This window comes from Micropterus dolomieu, linkage group LG15 (assembly GCF_021292245.1).
Source record: "Micropterus dolomieu isolate WLL.071019.BEF.003 ecotype Adirondacks linkage group LG15, ASM2129224v1, whole genome shotgun sequence".
NCBI classification, from domain to species: Eukaryota; Metazoa; Chordata; class Actinopteri; order Centrarchiformes; family Centrarchidae; genus Micropterus; species Micropterus dolomieu.
This window is the reverse complement of record NC_060164.1, coordinates 3,249,904-3,264,002: the sequence shown is the minus strand read 5'-3', so window position 1 is coordinate 3,264,002 and position 14,099 is coordinate 3,249,904. Positions and strand designations below refer to the sequence as shown.

The 14,099-nt window shown below is 38.3% G+C and overlaps 1 protein-coding gene across 1 annotated transcript; it reads left to right on the top strand.

Annotated features, from left to right (window-relative positions):
• Window positions 1-2,467: 2,467 nt before the first annotated feature.
• vax1 (ventral anterior homeobox 1) lies at window positions 2,468-9,824 on the top strand. The gene is made up of 3 exons (XM_046071054.1): window positions 2,468-2,866; window positions 4,527-4,714; window positions 7,921-9,824. The coding sequence occupies exons 1-3, from the start codon at window positions 2,653-2,655 to the stop codon at window positions 8,461-8,463; spliced, it is 945 nt and encodes a 314-aa protein (XP_045927010.1). The 5' UTR covers window positions 2,468-2,652; the 3' UTR covers window positions 8,464-9,824.
• Window positions 9,825-14,099: the final 4,275 nt, after the last annotated feature.

The window sequence follows — 14,099 nt, the reverse complement described above, 5'->3', positions numbered from 1 at the left end:
TAATTAACATTTGTGTTGGAACAAACAGAAAACCTGCTTTTTCCTGCACATCCTCACACCTTAATGACAGAATAGGTTGTTTGCCACTTACTCCGAAAACAACATATGACTGTTGGAGAGTACCAGCGACAGGTGTACTGGACCTTCCTCTCCATGGTAACAATAATAAACACATGATTAACATTGGGAAATAGTTGCAGTTTGGTTGGGTTTAGGAAAAGATCGTGGTTTGGGTTAAAATAAGTACATTAGTTACGTAAGTTAAGTTACTTCACGTGTAACTTACTAATCTAACTTAATTTACATAAATAACTTATATTAAGTGCAGTTATTTACAGAAGAATTTTCAGTTTTAAAATGGACAGCACCAAAAAGGGTATCTGCTGTGATAGTCTAAAGGATCACTTTCTAGATTACTTTCTATAAAGAACCCTTTGGTTTTGAGTTTATAGATCTCAGCTGATCCAGTGTGCTGCTGCAGGAAACCTTCATCTACGAGGGACAACTCAGAAATCTCACTTTCCTGCATGTACAGTAGTGAAGCCTGGTTGTTTCTGGTGTTTAATATATATATATTATATTTATATCATTTTTCACTGAACTTGCACTGCAACGTAGGTGTTTGTGTATCATTTACAATGCCAATATAATTACGAATGTGCTCTTTAATTTTACTAATCTGCAAATTGAATTGCCATTCATAGTTTGATTCAAATCACCTGAAACACGGTGTTGGCAATTTGCCATTGGAAAATGTGTGTGTTGTAAAAGGGATTACACTCTGTTATACAGTATACATGTAGTATTCTTTGCACATTATGGCACTGAGTGTGTGATATTTTTGGGCATGTAGAAACTGAACAAATCAGTCTTTTCTCCTCGTCAGCTATTGTGTTTAGCTGAGAGGCCAAGACGCTGTGTCCTCAATCTATTTCCCAGGCTGGGGCTCTGCATCGCAGCTTGAGAAGCCCAGGTTCCCTTTAGTCGCTCCCTTTTTAGCCTCCTTTTTACCTTTTTTAAACAATGCATCCTGCTCCACTCCAAGCAGCAGACCCCCAAACACTCAGTGAATAAAGTTAGTCCAACATGCAGCCCTTAAACCCACCCCAAGACTGCTGCGGGGCAGCCACACTCGCAGAATTGTTTGTTAATAGTCCAATTAGATAATTGCCATCTTTCACTCCTTTTCCTCTCTGTTTCCCATAAAGGCATGAATGGCACTCAGGGAGGGGGGCAGCTTGAAGGGGGCTTCTGGCCAGCTAAGGTGACAAGAAGGACCAGAGAATGCTCCTTGCACTAGGCCACTGGTTTGAATTGAATCATTGTGGCTTAATCAATGGTCTTATTGGATTACTGGCCACTGCTGTGTTCAGAGATATTGTTGCACTGACAATGAAAATTGCTAAGAGTTGGTGGGTGGGTAGTGGGCTGAAAGGCGAGTGGTGGAGAGAGGTAGGGCCATTCCAGAGGTATGCGTGTGTATGCGTGTATGTGTGTGTGTGTGTGAGAGAGAGATAGAGAGAGAGAGAGAGAGAGAGAGAGTGTAGGCAGCCTAAGCACTAATGACAAGTTTTGTTCCCTTTCTTTGTCTTTTTCAAATGCGCAGGTTAAGATTATGAGAGCTGAAGATGGCTTCTGGGGTGCAATCATTTGAATACTGAAGGATGTGGCATTAGCGGTCAGGACCTCACTGGGTTACTCTGCGTAGCTCTCTGAATGAACACAGGACGGCACAGGAAACTTTAACACAATTCCCGTTAAAGCAGAGTACGGTGTTGGCTGGGTCAGTGCCTTCATAAATTTTGATCGCCGTGGATTTGTTCAGTATTTTTTCACCTGTCTCTCTCTCTCCCTCTCTCTCCCTCTCTCCCAGTGTCTCTTGTCTACAATAGCATAGTGGCGAGATCTGCACATTGCAGAATTCCGTTGATTGGTGAGACAAGCAAAGGGAAAACGGGATCAAAGTTTGCTGACATGCTGTGGCGATCAGGTGCGCGGTGAAAAGTTGGGGGGGAGGGGGTCTGGCCGTGTTCTGCCGGCGGAAGAATGAAGCACCTGGGAACTTTTTTCAGGTCTGGAAGACTCGTATCCCTGTGATTGAGTGCGTTCATGTGGGGTTCAGGGATGCTTGGTTGCGAGACAAGACCAATCATTTGTCTTGATTCTCTGGGCTGAGAACAGGCTAACTGAGGGGGACGGAATGAGCAAACCCCTCTATCAAGACCTGATCTATTTCCCCAAACAATTTAGTGTATTCATGAGGTTACGCTAATGTGGAGGCAGCAAAATTACCGTAATCAATTGAAACAGCGAGTGCGCATCCATGGCTCTGATTATTTGGAGATCATCTATCAGCCTGATGTCTATGTAAGAAGGAAAGGGGGGCATTGAATTACTGTTGAGTTTCACTGAGAAGTCCATGATCATTGGGCAAGGGAGTTTGGTCAGTGATAATAGGGCTCCTTGGTCGGGCGACGGAAGTATTTCACCAAATATTAGATAGCTGACTCTGCCCTGCTGAAAGGTGCTGTTTTGAAACTAAAACCCACACTGTCCAGACGATCCGGTGTGCCGTGTTCTCTGTAATCTCCTTTTTTACGACAAAGGAAAAAAGAGGCGGACAAGTTGCAGGTCCAAGAGGATAAACTGAGCATGGAGGTCAGGTACAACCAAGAGACGGAAGGGATGGGGCTGAAGAATGGACTAAAGAAGGGGAAAGATGACAAGGACTCCCAGAGCACCTTGTCCAAAAGCTTTCTCAAGGACCAGCAGGACTCCTTTTCCCCTTCTGGGACCGTGGAAAACTGTGAGAAGAACAGGGGGAGCACGGGGGACCCGGACTACTGTCGGAGAATACTAGTCCGAGGTAATGGTTATTGTTTTTTTAAGAACTTGCAGTGTGGTACTTCAGAGATCATACAAATGAATCTTATGAAACATTGGAGACAAACAGTCTACAGTCTGCTGTTAGATTACATGCATTTTAGAATCAGGAATATCTGATGTCTTCAAGAACAAAGTTGAAAAATGAAGCCTGTGTAAAATCAGGCAGTGGTTGTTAATACATAAAGAGACAGTTGACAATTAATATATTTTATTGTTTAATTAAGAAGATTTCACTGAACTTATATTAATATTGTGATTTTCAATTTACATTTATGGAGGCTATTTAAAATAAAGATGGTTACATCTGGGAACACTATGAGTACAATTGTAGGAACATAAAAATGTAAGACAAAAACATTATCTGTCATGAAAAAGAGCTAATTGTTATGAAAGAAATGTATCTTTAATTTTAGGCCTTACTGTATGACCACAGTCATTTTTTTAGATATTTTGTTAAACACTATAATGAGCTAAATATTTCTTCAGATTTCATTCTTAAATAAATCCTAATGTTAAATTTTTTTTAAAAATGTTCAATGTCCCTGTGTAAATTTAAATGTGTGCAAGGTCTTGCATTTAAGGAGAAACACCTACAGGGTTTATACTGTATGTACTGCATTACATTTTCAGGGTAAAAAGATTAAAATTATAAATATTTAATTTAATACCATTGAATATTAGAGTTTTTACAGATATTTAATGTCAACAAATCATATGTGGAATTGTGTGTATGAGTGACAGTGGCCCAGTGACTAAATAATGTAATTTCTTTCATGCATTGTTGGCCCAACATTCAGAGTGTATGAACACAAACTAGAAATATAACTTCACCAAAAACAGAGGATTAATTACGCAAAATATAACGAGACAGAGCAGCCTCAGTACTTAAAATATACATCAAGGTTTTCTATTTAAATACTTTATTGTATTTATCAGTTATTTATTATTCATGTTTTTGATTAATAATAAAATAATTATTAATGAATTTCTTGGAACATTGCAACCACTTTTATTTGCCATGATTTAAAATTACAGTTAATTTAATACTAGCTTTAAAAAATTGTTAGTAGAGATTGGGTTTATTTTAATGTTGTCGACAGCACCCATTGTTGTAATTTCTCCTTTGTGGTTAACAAATGAACCACAGCATATTCATTTTTGTTTTTATGTGATCTTCACTCATTAGGTGTACACATTTGTAAACACTTTATTTACATATTCATGTATTTTATTTAAGATGTCTCCATTGAACTCATACCAATTAACAGAATAGTTTTGCATTCATGGGATTTAATCCAGACTGATATTTTCCCCCTTAGTAATTTAAAATGTAGGGTGTTGTAAACTACTACATGTAATGCATAATTTAAACAAACAGTATTTGTACATTATGTTACATTTAGTCCACAATTACTTAGATTGAATTTAATAAATAAAATCTCAATTTGAGTTCTAAGTACTTCCACTACTGTAATCTATAATAATAATACTATATAATGATATAATAAGTTTCACATAATTAAGTCTATGTTAACATAAAACAGTCTAAAACTAGGAAAATATTGCATTTATCCATTCTTATTGTTACTAGCTCTACTCTTTGCCTCAGCATTGTTCATTTAAAGTGCTAATTGTTGCAGATGCTAAAGGCTCTATCCGAGAGATTATCCTGCCGAAGGGTTTGGATTTGGACCGGCCCAAGCGAACCCGCACGTCCTTCACTGCAGAGCAGCTGTACCGGTTAGAGATGGAGTTTCAGAGGTGCCAGTATGTGGTTGGGAGGGAACGGACAGAACTGGCCCGTCAGCTCAATCTGTCTGAAACTCAAGTATGTATGCACTGAACTTGTACCACCTAGATTGAAAACATTGTGAATTTATTATGTGTCTGTGCAAAAGACATAATGGATGCTTTTGTTTTTAACTGAAATAGCAATAATGTGCAGTGTCAATTTAATGTAATTTTCTGTGTGTCCTTTATCTTTTTACACCAAATACTACAGTTAAAGCAGTTTGTTTATTTTAAAAGGTGCATTTTTTGTCCATATAATTTAAATAATTTGAGGCAAGGTGGAAATAAGACTTTTGTGTTTCACAGCTGATCATTAATACAAATATAGGCCTGTTGTATAAGCACTGCTGCTGTAAATAAAGCTTTAATGGCACCACTAATCATTAAAAACCTGTAATTGTTGTCAAGTGTTAGTATTTACAGACCTGTCAGTTCATTTAGGAGTGCTCGCAGGTTCTAATTCAGTTTTTGGAATAAGAGCATTGTGGTGACCTTTTGGTTTATATTTAGATTATTGTTTAGATCATTACTTAGATTGTACATTTAAGGATGTCCCACAGAAATATTTCTAATTGTATGTATCCCTTTAAAGTAAATGTAATCATCTGGCCGGTACAGTGCTGAAATAGCTTATTGAATGTTTGACGTCATTATCTGAAGCTGCTAAAATAAAACCAATAGAAAATGCGCAGACTTCCACCTCATGCCATACATGTGGGGTCAGCAGTGGGTCATGCAGTGTCCGCTGTGAGAGAACTGCATTTGCACTCCGTGTTTGACACCAGATTTTAAAACAAGTCACCTGGTAATCCTGTATGATTTGGACTTAAGGCAACCCTGGCCGTCTGGTGCAAAGCTTTGGTGTATTTTCAGCTCGAGTTTCATTCATCTGTTTATTTATTTTTGAAAAAGTGCAAAACGGCTAACGGTGCCATCGGCTTGGTCTTTGGTGCTAATGTGTTGTGGCTTTCAAAGCAGCTCTCGCAGACCTCCACTCAAGGTCAACCTTTTCTCACAAAACGACACCACAACCAACAACTTTAATCTGTTTGTTGATGTACAACAAGGTCACTGTTCCTTTTAATAATAGCTCTGCACATTTTACTGACTTATTTGCTTAAATTTTTTACATTTTAAATGTTTTAATATTTCTCTTTTTTATTTGATCAACACAATTGCTGCTTTTCTTTTTCACATGAATTCAAAACGAGTTAAGTGTCTGAAGATGTTATTTTGCTCACATAAAGGTAATATAGAGAACAACCTTTGCTCCCTATTTAGGCAGGACAAAGGCTTAAGGATTTTCTTCCAGTGTATGCTTCTTGTCCTGATGAAAGGCCTTTTAATGAAAACATGGAGAAATTAACATTTTGTTCCCTGTCACTCACAGGTTGCTACATTAAGGCCATTTGCTGTGTGCACACCTAATCATCTTTGTGGGAGCTACCAGCTTCATCTTGTTATTTTTTTCTATGTAACCTCTTTACAACAGAAAACATGGGATTGAGCGGCAGGACTTCTTCTCTTGACGCAGAAGACTGTTGACAGCTAGTGAAGAGTTAAACCACCTACTGAGGTGTAGGAAAAAATATTCAAATGTGACTGGACTAGCATTAGGACTGAGCTGGAAGCTTGCTGCTGATTGGCACATGTACGTTTTGTTCCATATGAAAGCAATTAGGTGTGATTACAGGAGACTTACAGGTACAATTCATAGAAAACCCTGTATTTGTTTCAGTTTTGACATGAATTAAATCAAGAAGATTTTGTGAAACAATGGATATGTCAGAATAACTAAATGCATCTGTTGAGACAGATGAATGACTTCACTGAACCTGTTAAATTACAAGGTTGGTGCTCTTGCACGAACCACTAAGAGTGCATTCTTTTTTTCCACCCTTAACTATGAATTTATAGTTTATTTAGAGTTTTTTCCTCTTTCTTGTGATACTCCATTAACTGCATGATATATACTGTACATGTTTCCAACAAAATCTCAAAACTGTGTGATATATTTCTGAAACAAAGGAAAGCTTAAAATTCTCAGAAACAACAAGAAATACTGATCAGATATTGTAATTTATTCCAAGATGTAATTATGATTAATAATAACATCTGTGTAATTCTAGAGGCTAAAAATCTCATAATGCTAACTAAAAGAAGGTGCATGTCATTGAAGTCAGTTAATGGTGGCCATTTTGAACGTGGAGACAGAAAGAATGAAAAGTGGAACAGAACAGTTGAATGTATTATCCAGGGTTTAAAAAGTGCGGTGTATCTTTACATCAACTGTAAACTAACAACATTAGCTCTCCAACCGACTATTTTTCCCATGATTAATTTGATTGTCATTTGATTTTCAAATAAACAAGAAATTGTTTAGTCTGTAAAATGTCCCCAGAGTTTGATGGTGACATCTACTTCATTTCTCAAACCAAAAAGTCTAACAAGATATTAAATTTACATTGATTTAAAACAGAGAAAATCCACAGATCCTCACATTTGAGGAGCAGACTCCAGCAAATGTTTGGATTTTTTGCTTGATAATTGACACCTGTCGTTAAGCAATAAAACCAACCAATAAACAATTCAATGGTTGTAGGAGGTTTTTAGTGCCACTTTTATGTAGGTTTTCAAAGATAAAATTACACATGGGAGCTAACTTTGGATCTCAGTTCATGCATGAACCTTTTGTAGTGGACGAGGTTAAGAAAGTTAAGTAGTGGTTTATATATGCAAGGCTATCTTTGAGTTTTGATTGAATTAACCTCCTGCCACTTCGCCACAGCAAGGCCTTCCCTCCATGACTGAATGAAATCATTGTAGCTTTTGATCAATCCTAGTCTAGTCATTAGCTGGTGGACCGTGTGTATGTGTGTGTGTGTGTGTAAGCTTACCTGCATATATAGCTACTATAGATTAGTATCTGAAAGTGCGTTTAGCAATCTACTTAATCTATAAACACAGAGTTGTTATCTCCGAGTACTGAGATTATCAGATTATTGCGGCACTATGATCACAGGCCTTTTTACAGTGTAAAGTATGTGTGGATGTGAATTTTTGCAGCTTTTTTTATTGCTATAATACCAACATTAGAAAAGGTTTTTCAAAGTTATGCTGTTATTTGTGTTTAAATTCATATTTTCTTCCACATACAGGAAATATTTAATAAATAATGAACGTTAAATTACACATTACATTTAGCATGTGTCTCAAACGGCTCTCTTCTGTGTTCCTCTCTAGGTGAAGGTCTGGTTCCAGAACCGGCGCACTAAGCAGAAGAAGGACCAAGGGAAGGACTCTGAGCTGCGTTCAGTGGTTTCAGAAACAGCAGCAACCTGCAGTGTCCTCAGACTGCTAGAGCAAGGTCGGCTGCTGACGCCTCCGGGCTTGCCGGGCCTTCTGCCCCACTGTGGCAGCGGCACACTGAGCTCCGCCCTGCGCCCTCCCTCCATGGCCATGGCCAGCAACGGCAGCAGTAGCAGCAGCAGCAGCGGCAGCAGCAGTGGCACGGCGGGCAGCAGCCCTCCTCTACCTGCAGTCACTAGCTCAGGGACAGTGGCGGGCCTGCAGAGCTCACCAGCGGCTCACAGCCTCTTCAGCTTCCCTATGCCCTCCTTACTCAGCGGCGTCGCCACCCGCATTTCCTCCAACCACCTGTCCATGGCTGGCTCACTGGCTGGCAACCTGCAGGAACTTTCTGCCCGCTACCTGAGCTCCTCTGCTTTTGAGCCTTACTCGCGGACCAATGGCAAAGAATCACTGGACAAGAAAATTCTGGAATGATGCTTTGTTTTTACATAGATGGCTTCCTGTTTCGCCTGGACATGTTTTCTTGGCTTTTACTGTCCTTGTTTGGTTTTGCTCATCCTCTTTCATCTGTCTATGTCATGTTCTGTAGCAGTTCATGTATTCCACTTGCACATCTGGCACCTTGTTCAAGGAAGAAAACAAATACACAAAACAAGCTCATCTAACAAAGACAGGGTGGCAGTGGAAAGATTTTGCCCAAAATCTACATATAGGACTTTGTTACAGAGATTTGGAGAGAGACATTCTGAGGAGATTACTGAGGGACCCTTCAGGTTTCTGTTAAACAAATGTTTAGTCCTATCTTTTAATCTAAAATAACAATATATACAGGGGCCCAGAGAATATGGCTGCTTCATAACACAAAATCTCTATTCCTCCAAGAGAAGTAGTACATAGTGTATAGGAATGGTGACAGAAAGTGTAAAGTGCTGGTCCATTCTAAATTGTGCATTATTATTTGATTGTGTTGGGTAGATGCATGTCACTGCAGTGAGTAGATGTAGAGACAGAAAGAGAGTTGTCAAACACCTGAGCAGCAGTTTGTTCTGTGAGATCCAATCAGCAAATAAAAAAATAAATAAAAATTGCAGCATTATGAATGAACAAGCAAGGTCGATTTCTCAACATAGAATTGGGGGAGAAAAAAGGGCCTCTGTTTGAAGGTCACTGCAAGGCCAGTGTCAGTACAAAACCCAATGCATCTGACGCGTGAATGCAATTTGCTTATGCAGATGCCTCGCAAAAATTCAGTTTACAAAAAAGTCTTTTGTATATGTGTTTGTACTGAGTTTGGACCAAACCAAAACATAATCCATAGACGGTGTTGTCATACTGTATGATGGTTCAGTTGTTCAGTGTTGTTTTCTCTATGGTTTAGTGAGGATTTTAACATTTTACGACTAAAGTCTTCACTTTGTGGTTTTTCCGTCTTCAAGATGCAGTACCTGACTTTTTTGTCTGTGATTTAAATACCACTGTGAGTTCTCAGAGTTTTGATGTACAGGTTCTATTTCATGCAGGAGCAAGCGCAGGAATGAGCTGCTGAAAGGGGGGATTCTTGAAGAAAAGCTTTTCAGCATTAGTAAGCTGCTTGCTTTGTTGAACACTACAAGGTAACAGGTTTTATTAAGACAATATAATAACCTTTCCTTCTTGTGTGAAATTTTCAAAATCCACAGCCTTCATAAAAGATTTAGGCAGAGCACTGCATGTGGAGACTGAATGGAATTATTGTAGTATAAAAGTACTGGAAATGGGAAACGTACCTTAAAATTGTTATTTTATTGTAAATTATTCACTTCTGTAAGTAATAGATTATTAGTATATCTGGAAAATAATGAATGGATGAATGTATTAGCAGGGTTGAGGAATCAATCAAAAGCTCTTTGGTGCTGTTGTTGTGAAATATCTTGGAATTTGTGAAATATGTGGTTCAAATGTTCATATATATCATGTATATGGCTACATACAAAGACAAATGTGTTTTTCATTTTCTTTCATACATGTTGCTATGAATTCGAGTTATGATAAATGTCATGACTGGTACAGTATACTTCATACACCATGGCCTGATGTGTCTGCTCCTGAACGCTTTTTTAAGATTTTTGGTAATGCAACAGTGTTATTATTACCACTAACCTTCGAGCAGAGTGGAACGACGTGTAGAACTTCTGGTTATAATAGCAGCATGACAAATTGGAAGAGACGCTCCAAAAAACAATTCCAGGAGTACTATCAGTGGGCAATAAAATAGATTTCCTTAGGACTGCAACTAATTATTTTCATTTATCAATTAATCTGGCAATGATTTACTCAACTAATCGTGTGATCTCAACAGTGTCAGAAAACAATGAAAAATGCCTGTCCCAGTTTCCGAGATGACATTGTTTTTTTAGAACCAAAATATATTCCATTTACAAAGATCTAAAACAGAAGACAGCATCAAATCCAAGCTGGAATCAAAGAACGAATAACCTAAATGATTACTCAATTATTGAAAGTAGTTCCTTATCGATCAACTAATCAGTTAATTGATTATTTGTATCACCTCTATATTTCTATATTTAATTGCCTAAAATGGTATAGCAACTAGTTTGTGACCAGTGCAGGAATGAAGAAACCCCTTTCACTTTTTTGCATGTTTTTATGGTGAAAAAAATCATGTAACATATTTTCCTTGAGAGGTATTATTCTCCTAAAATACAATAGAACTGAACCTCAACCAAAGACAATGAAGTAAAGGACAGTTTTCTTTCTTTCTTTTAGTAGTATCAGGTGTCTGTCATTGAAACTAAATTAATAATACACCATTTTCCATAGAATGTCAATGGACATCATTATTGTGAAAAGAAAAAAAAGGTTATAATACTAGATTGATATAAATTCATGTACACACAAGAAATACCATTCACAAAGTTTGACCAAGAAAAATTTTAAAGCACATCTCAAGTTAAGATATTTTCTGTTTTTTAAGGGGTTGAAGGACCTTTAATTTCATTGTGCCCCCCACCTCTGAAAACCAAACCCACAAGAGGATTAGTTTACTATGCACTCGTAATCTGTATGCTTACTTGGACTGAGCTGAGAGGTAATAACAGGACAATGCCTATTGAACTGTCAGGAAAGATGCTGGGTGAGCCTGGTGCGTCGTGGTTGTGATGTGTAGCACAACAGCTTTACGGGTTCCACCATTAACAACAAAACACCTCCCCTGGACGATAAAAAGACCCGAGACCCGAATTCTTTTTTCAACACACATAAAGACACCATATCTGAAAAAAACTCAGAAAACAGAATATAGAGTCATTTGAATAATCCAAGACCAACAGTAGTCCTCATCAAGCAGTTGAGGATATGGATCAGAAGCACTGCTGTAGTAGTGTACCGTGCTGAATTATGGTTTATGTCTGATGTTTACAGTGGTAGAAGTACTGTAGTTAAGCATAATTTTGAGGAACTTCATGTTCAGTTTATACTTTATGCTACTTGACTTCACTTTCATGCAAAAATGTGCTTTTTATCCATAACAATTATCTGACAACTGTGCTTACTTTGCAGATTAAGATTTTACATATAACGTGATACATTGTTGAAGATGAACCTACCCTACAGTATTTGAAGTAGTTCAAATTAGCTTAACCGTAAACAGCTACAACATAAGAATGCATACTTTTTGTAGTTAATACAGTAATATGCCCATTTTGCCAGAAGAAAAAGTTGTAAAAGGGCTTTTACTTATATAGTGTGGCAAAGCAACATTTACTCAAGTAAAGATTCTAAGTACTTCGTCCACCACTGGCTGTTGCTGTGAATGCAAGAAATGGATTTCAGAGCAAAATAACTTGGGGTAAGAGAACAAATACCATTGCTGCACATAGTGGTTTGAAAAGATACTACCACAAGTTTAAGCTTGTTTGTAATATTCAGTCAGTTTTGTGTTCTGTTCTAAGTTTAAGTCTGCTTCTTTTGTAATCCCGGTAGAAATGAAGGGACTGTCCAGTAACAGAGAAACCTCTTTTGTGAGCAGACCCAAAGAAACCAATGTTACCCACTGTGTCTTGGGAATCTCCCAGAGGAGAAAAAAAAAGGTCACAATTATGCCTCCTGTCCCCTCTCCACCTACCCCTACCCATTCTCTCCCTTCAACAGTCCAATTAGAAGGAAGGTCTGTGAGGTTTTTGTAAGTGAGGGGTTTTGCAGGGGGGTGTATATGTCTGTGTGTGTATGAACGCGCAGGGCTGTCATAGCTGCAGACCACCAACACATTTTCTCCCATCACATGGTCTTTTAAGCTCAGGTTTTAGTAGTTGAAAGAAATGCTACATCCTTTCTTACTTTTAGAATCTGCTTTTTTGGCCTTGTCCTTTTTGTACTATATCTAGGTCTGGGGATTACTGAAGAAGCAGCCCTCTTCTAGCACACTGATCCAGCAACTTTAAGCTCTGCAGTGCTAAGAATCTGCAGGATTCCCCTCTAGGGATCCCAGGCCTTTGAAAAACCTACACAGCTTAGTCACTGTTCTTCCTCACAGAATAATTAATCCCATTAAGTAATCAAAGGAGTGAGGGGAGCGGAAACCCCTCGAAAGCAAGGGTTCCACTTGTGTATTCTGTAAAACACTTAGCACAAATCCACAAAATAATCATAATTTCCAAATGTATGGAAATACTACAATTTAATTTCAGCTGCAGCACCATTGCTACTGTATTGTCTTGGCACATAGTTTGCAAATTAGAATACTATGGTATTTTCATGTCACTTTTACCAATGCTATCAATGGCTACACAGAAAGAATACAAATGTTAATATACAATATTATATACTTTATTTGCAGTGGAGCTAGCCAGTAAAATGAGCAAAGCTATTGTCATTTAGCCCAGTCTCTATTATGTTTCATTATTTACTTGCTGTGCTAGCAATATTTTGGATGGATCAAATGACTATGTGTAATGTAAAAAAAAAAAAAGGTTGCAGTTCTCATCTCTATGGAGTGTTTAAGCCTCGTTGAGCTCACTGTTTTGGTTTACATCCCGCAACCTGTTTTGGTTCAGTCTTAGAGGTCTAATCACCATCCTTTCCATCAGCAGTAGGCAGCTGCTCTCAGGAGGTGGTGCAGACCCAAACAAAGCTTATATTATACAAAAGACTTTTTTTTCATATCCTTTCAATATAAATACGTGTCCTCGGTGTGTCTAAAGACCCCCAAACTATGAAAAAAAATCCTGTCTTGGGCTGCAAATTCATTGCAGCCCTTCATCACATCATGTACGGATCTGGATAGCATAGGATCTCCTCCAGCCCTTCATAGCAGTTGACGGCCCTGCCCACTGAACGCGAACTGAATACACCGCTCTTAGCCCCACCATCCAACACAACACCAAGCGGCCATTCCATCCAGTTAATAGGACAGCTAGCTGTATGGCTAACTGAGTTAACTAGCTAGGAGTAGCTACTGTTTGCAGCAGTTACCAGCTGAACTGCTAACAACAAGTAAAGCTGTCCATCAGTAACTGATAGTTGAGGAACAGTAGCTAGAGGACATCATAGGGAAAACCAGAAAATCTTTTCTCCACAAAATCTGATCCAGTTTCACCAAAACCAGTAAAAAAAAGTTAGAAAGTCGTGTTTTGTACAGTAATCAGTTGGCCTAGTCTTGCATAGCCATCCCTATCTCCAAACTTTGATTCAGTGCTATGCCAGCTAGTTCCTGCCAAGGTTATTTTAGTTTTGGATTCTACAGTAGTTATTTTGTTTTGAGTTTTGTTTTCAATCTCAGCTTAGTCTTAATTTGTTTTTAACTTGGGTTTGCTAGGTTAGTTTAGTTTTAGTTTTTTGAAAATGCTTTGTTTTAGTTTAATTTTTATTAGTTTTAGTGTTAGTTTTAGTCTTTGTCGCAGCATTACACCAGGCAAGTGGCACAGCTAAGAAATTGGAATATTGTGTAGCTCTCCTTGGAGCCACAGACAACAGGTCCCCAAAGCCCTGAAGGTATATTAAAATCTAAACCTTTAGTAATCAAAAAATAGGTACGTGACCATTAGACACGTCAACCCAGCGCAAGGGAATAATATACTAGGGGCAAGGTTATCACACAGGCAGGATGAGCACTA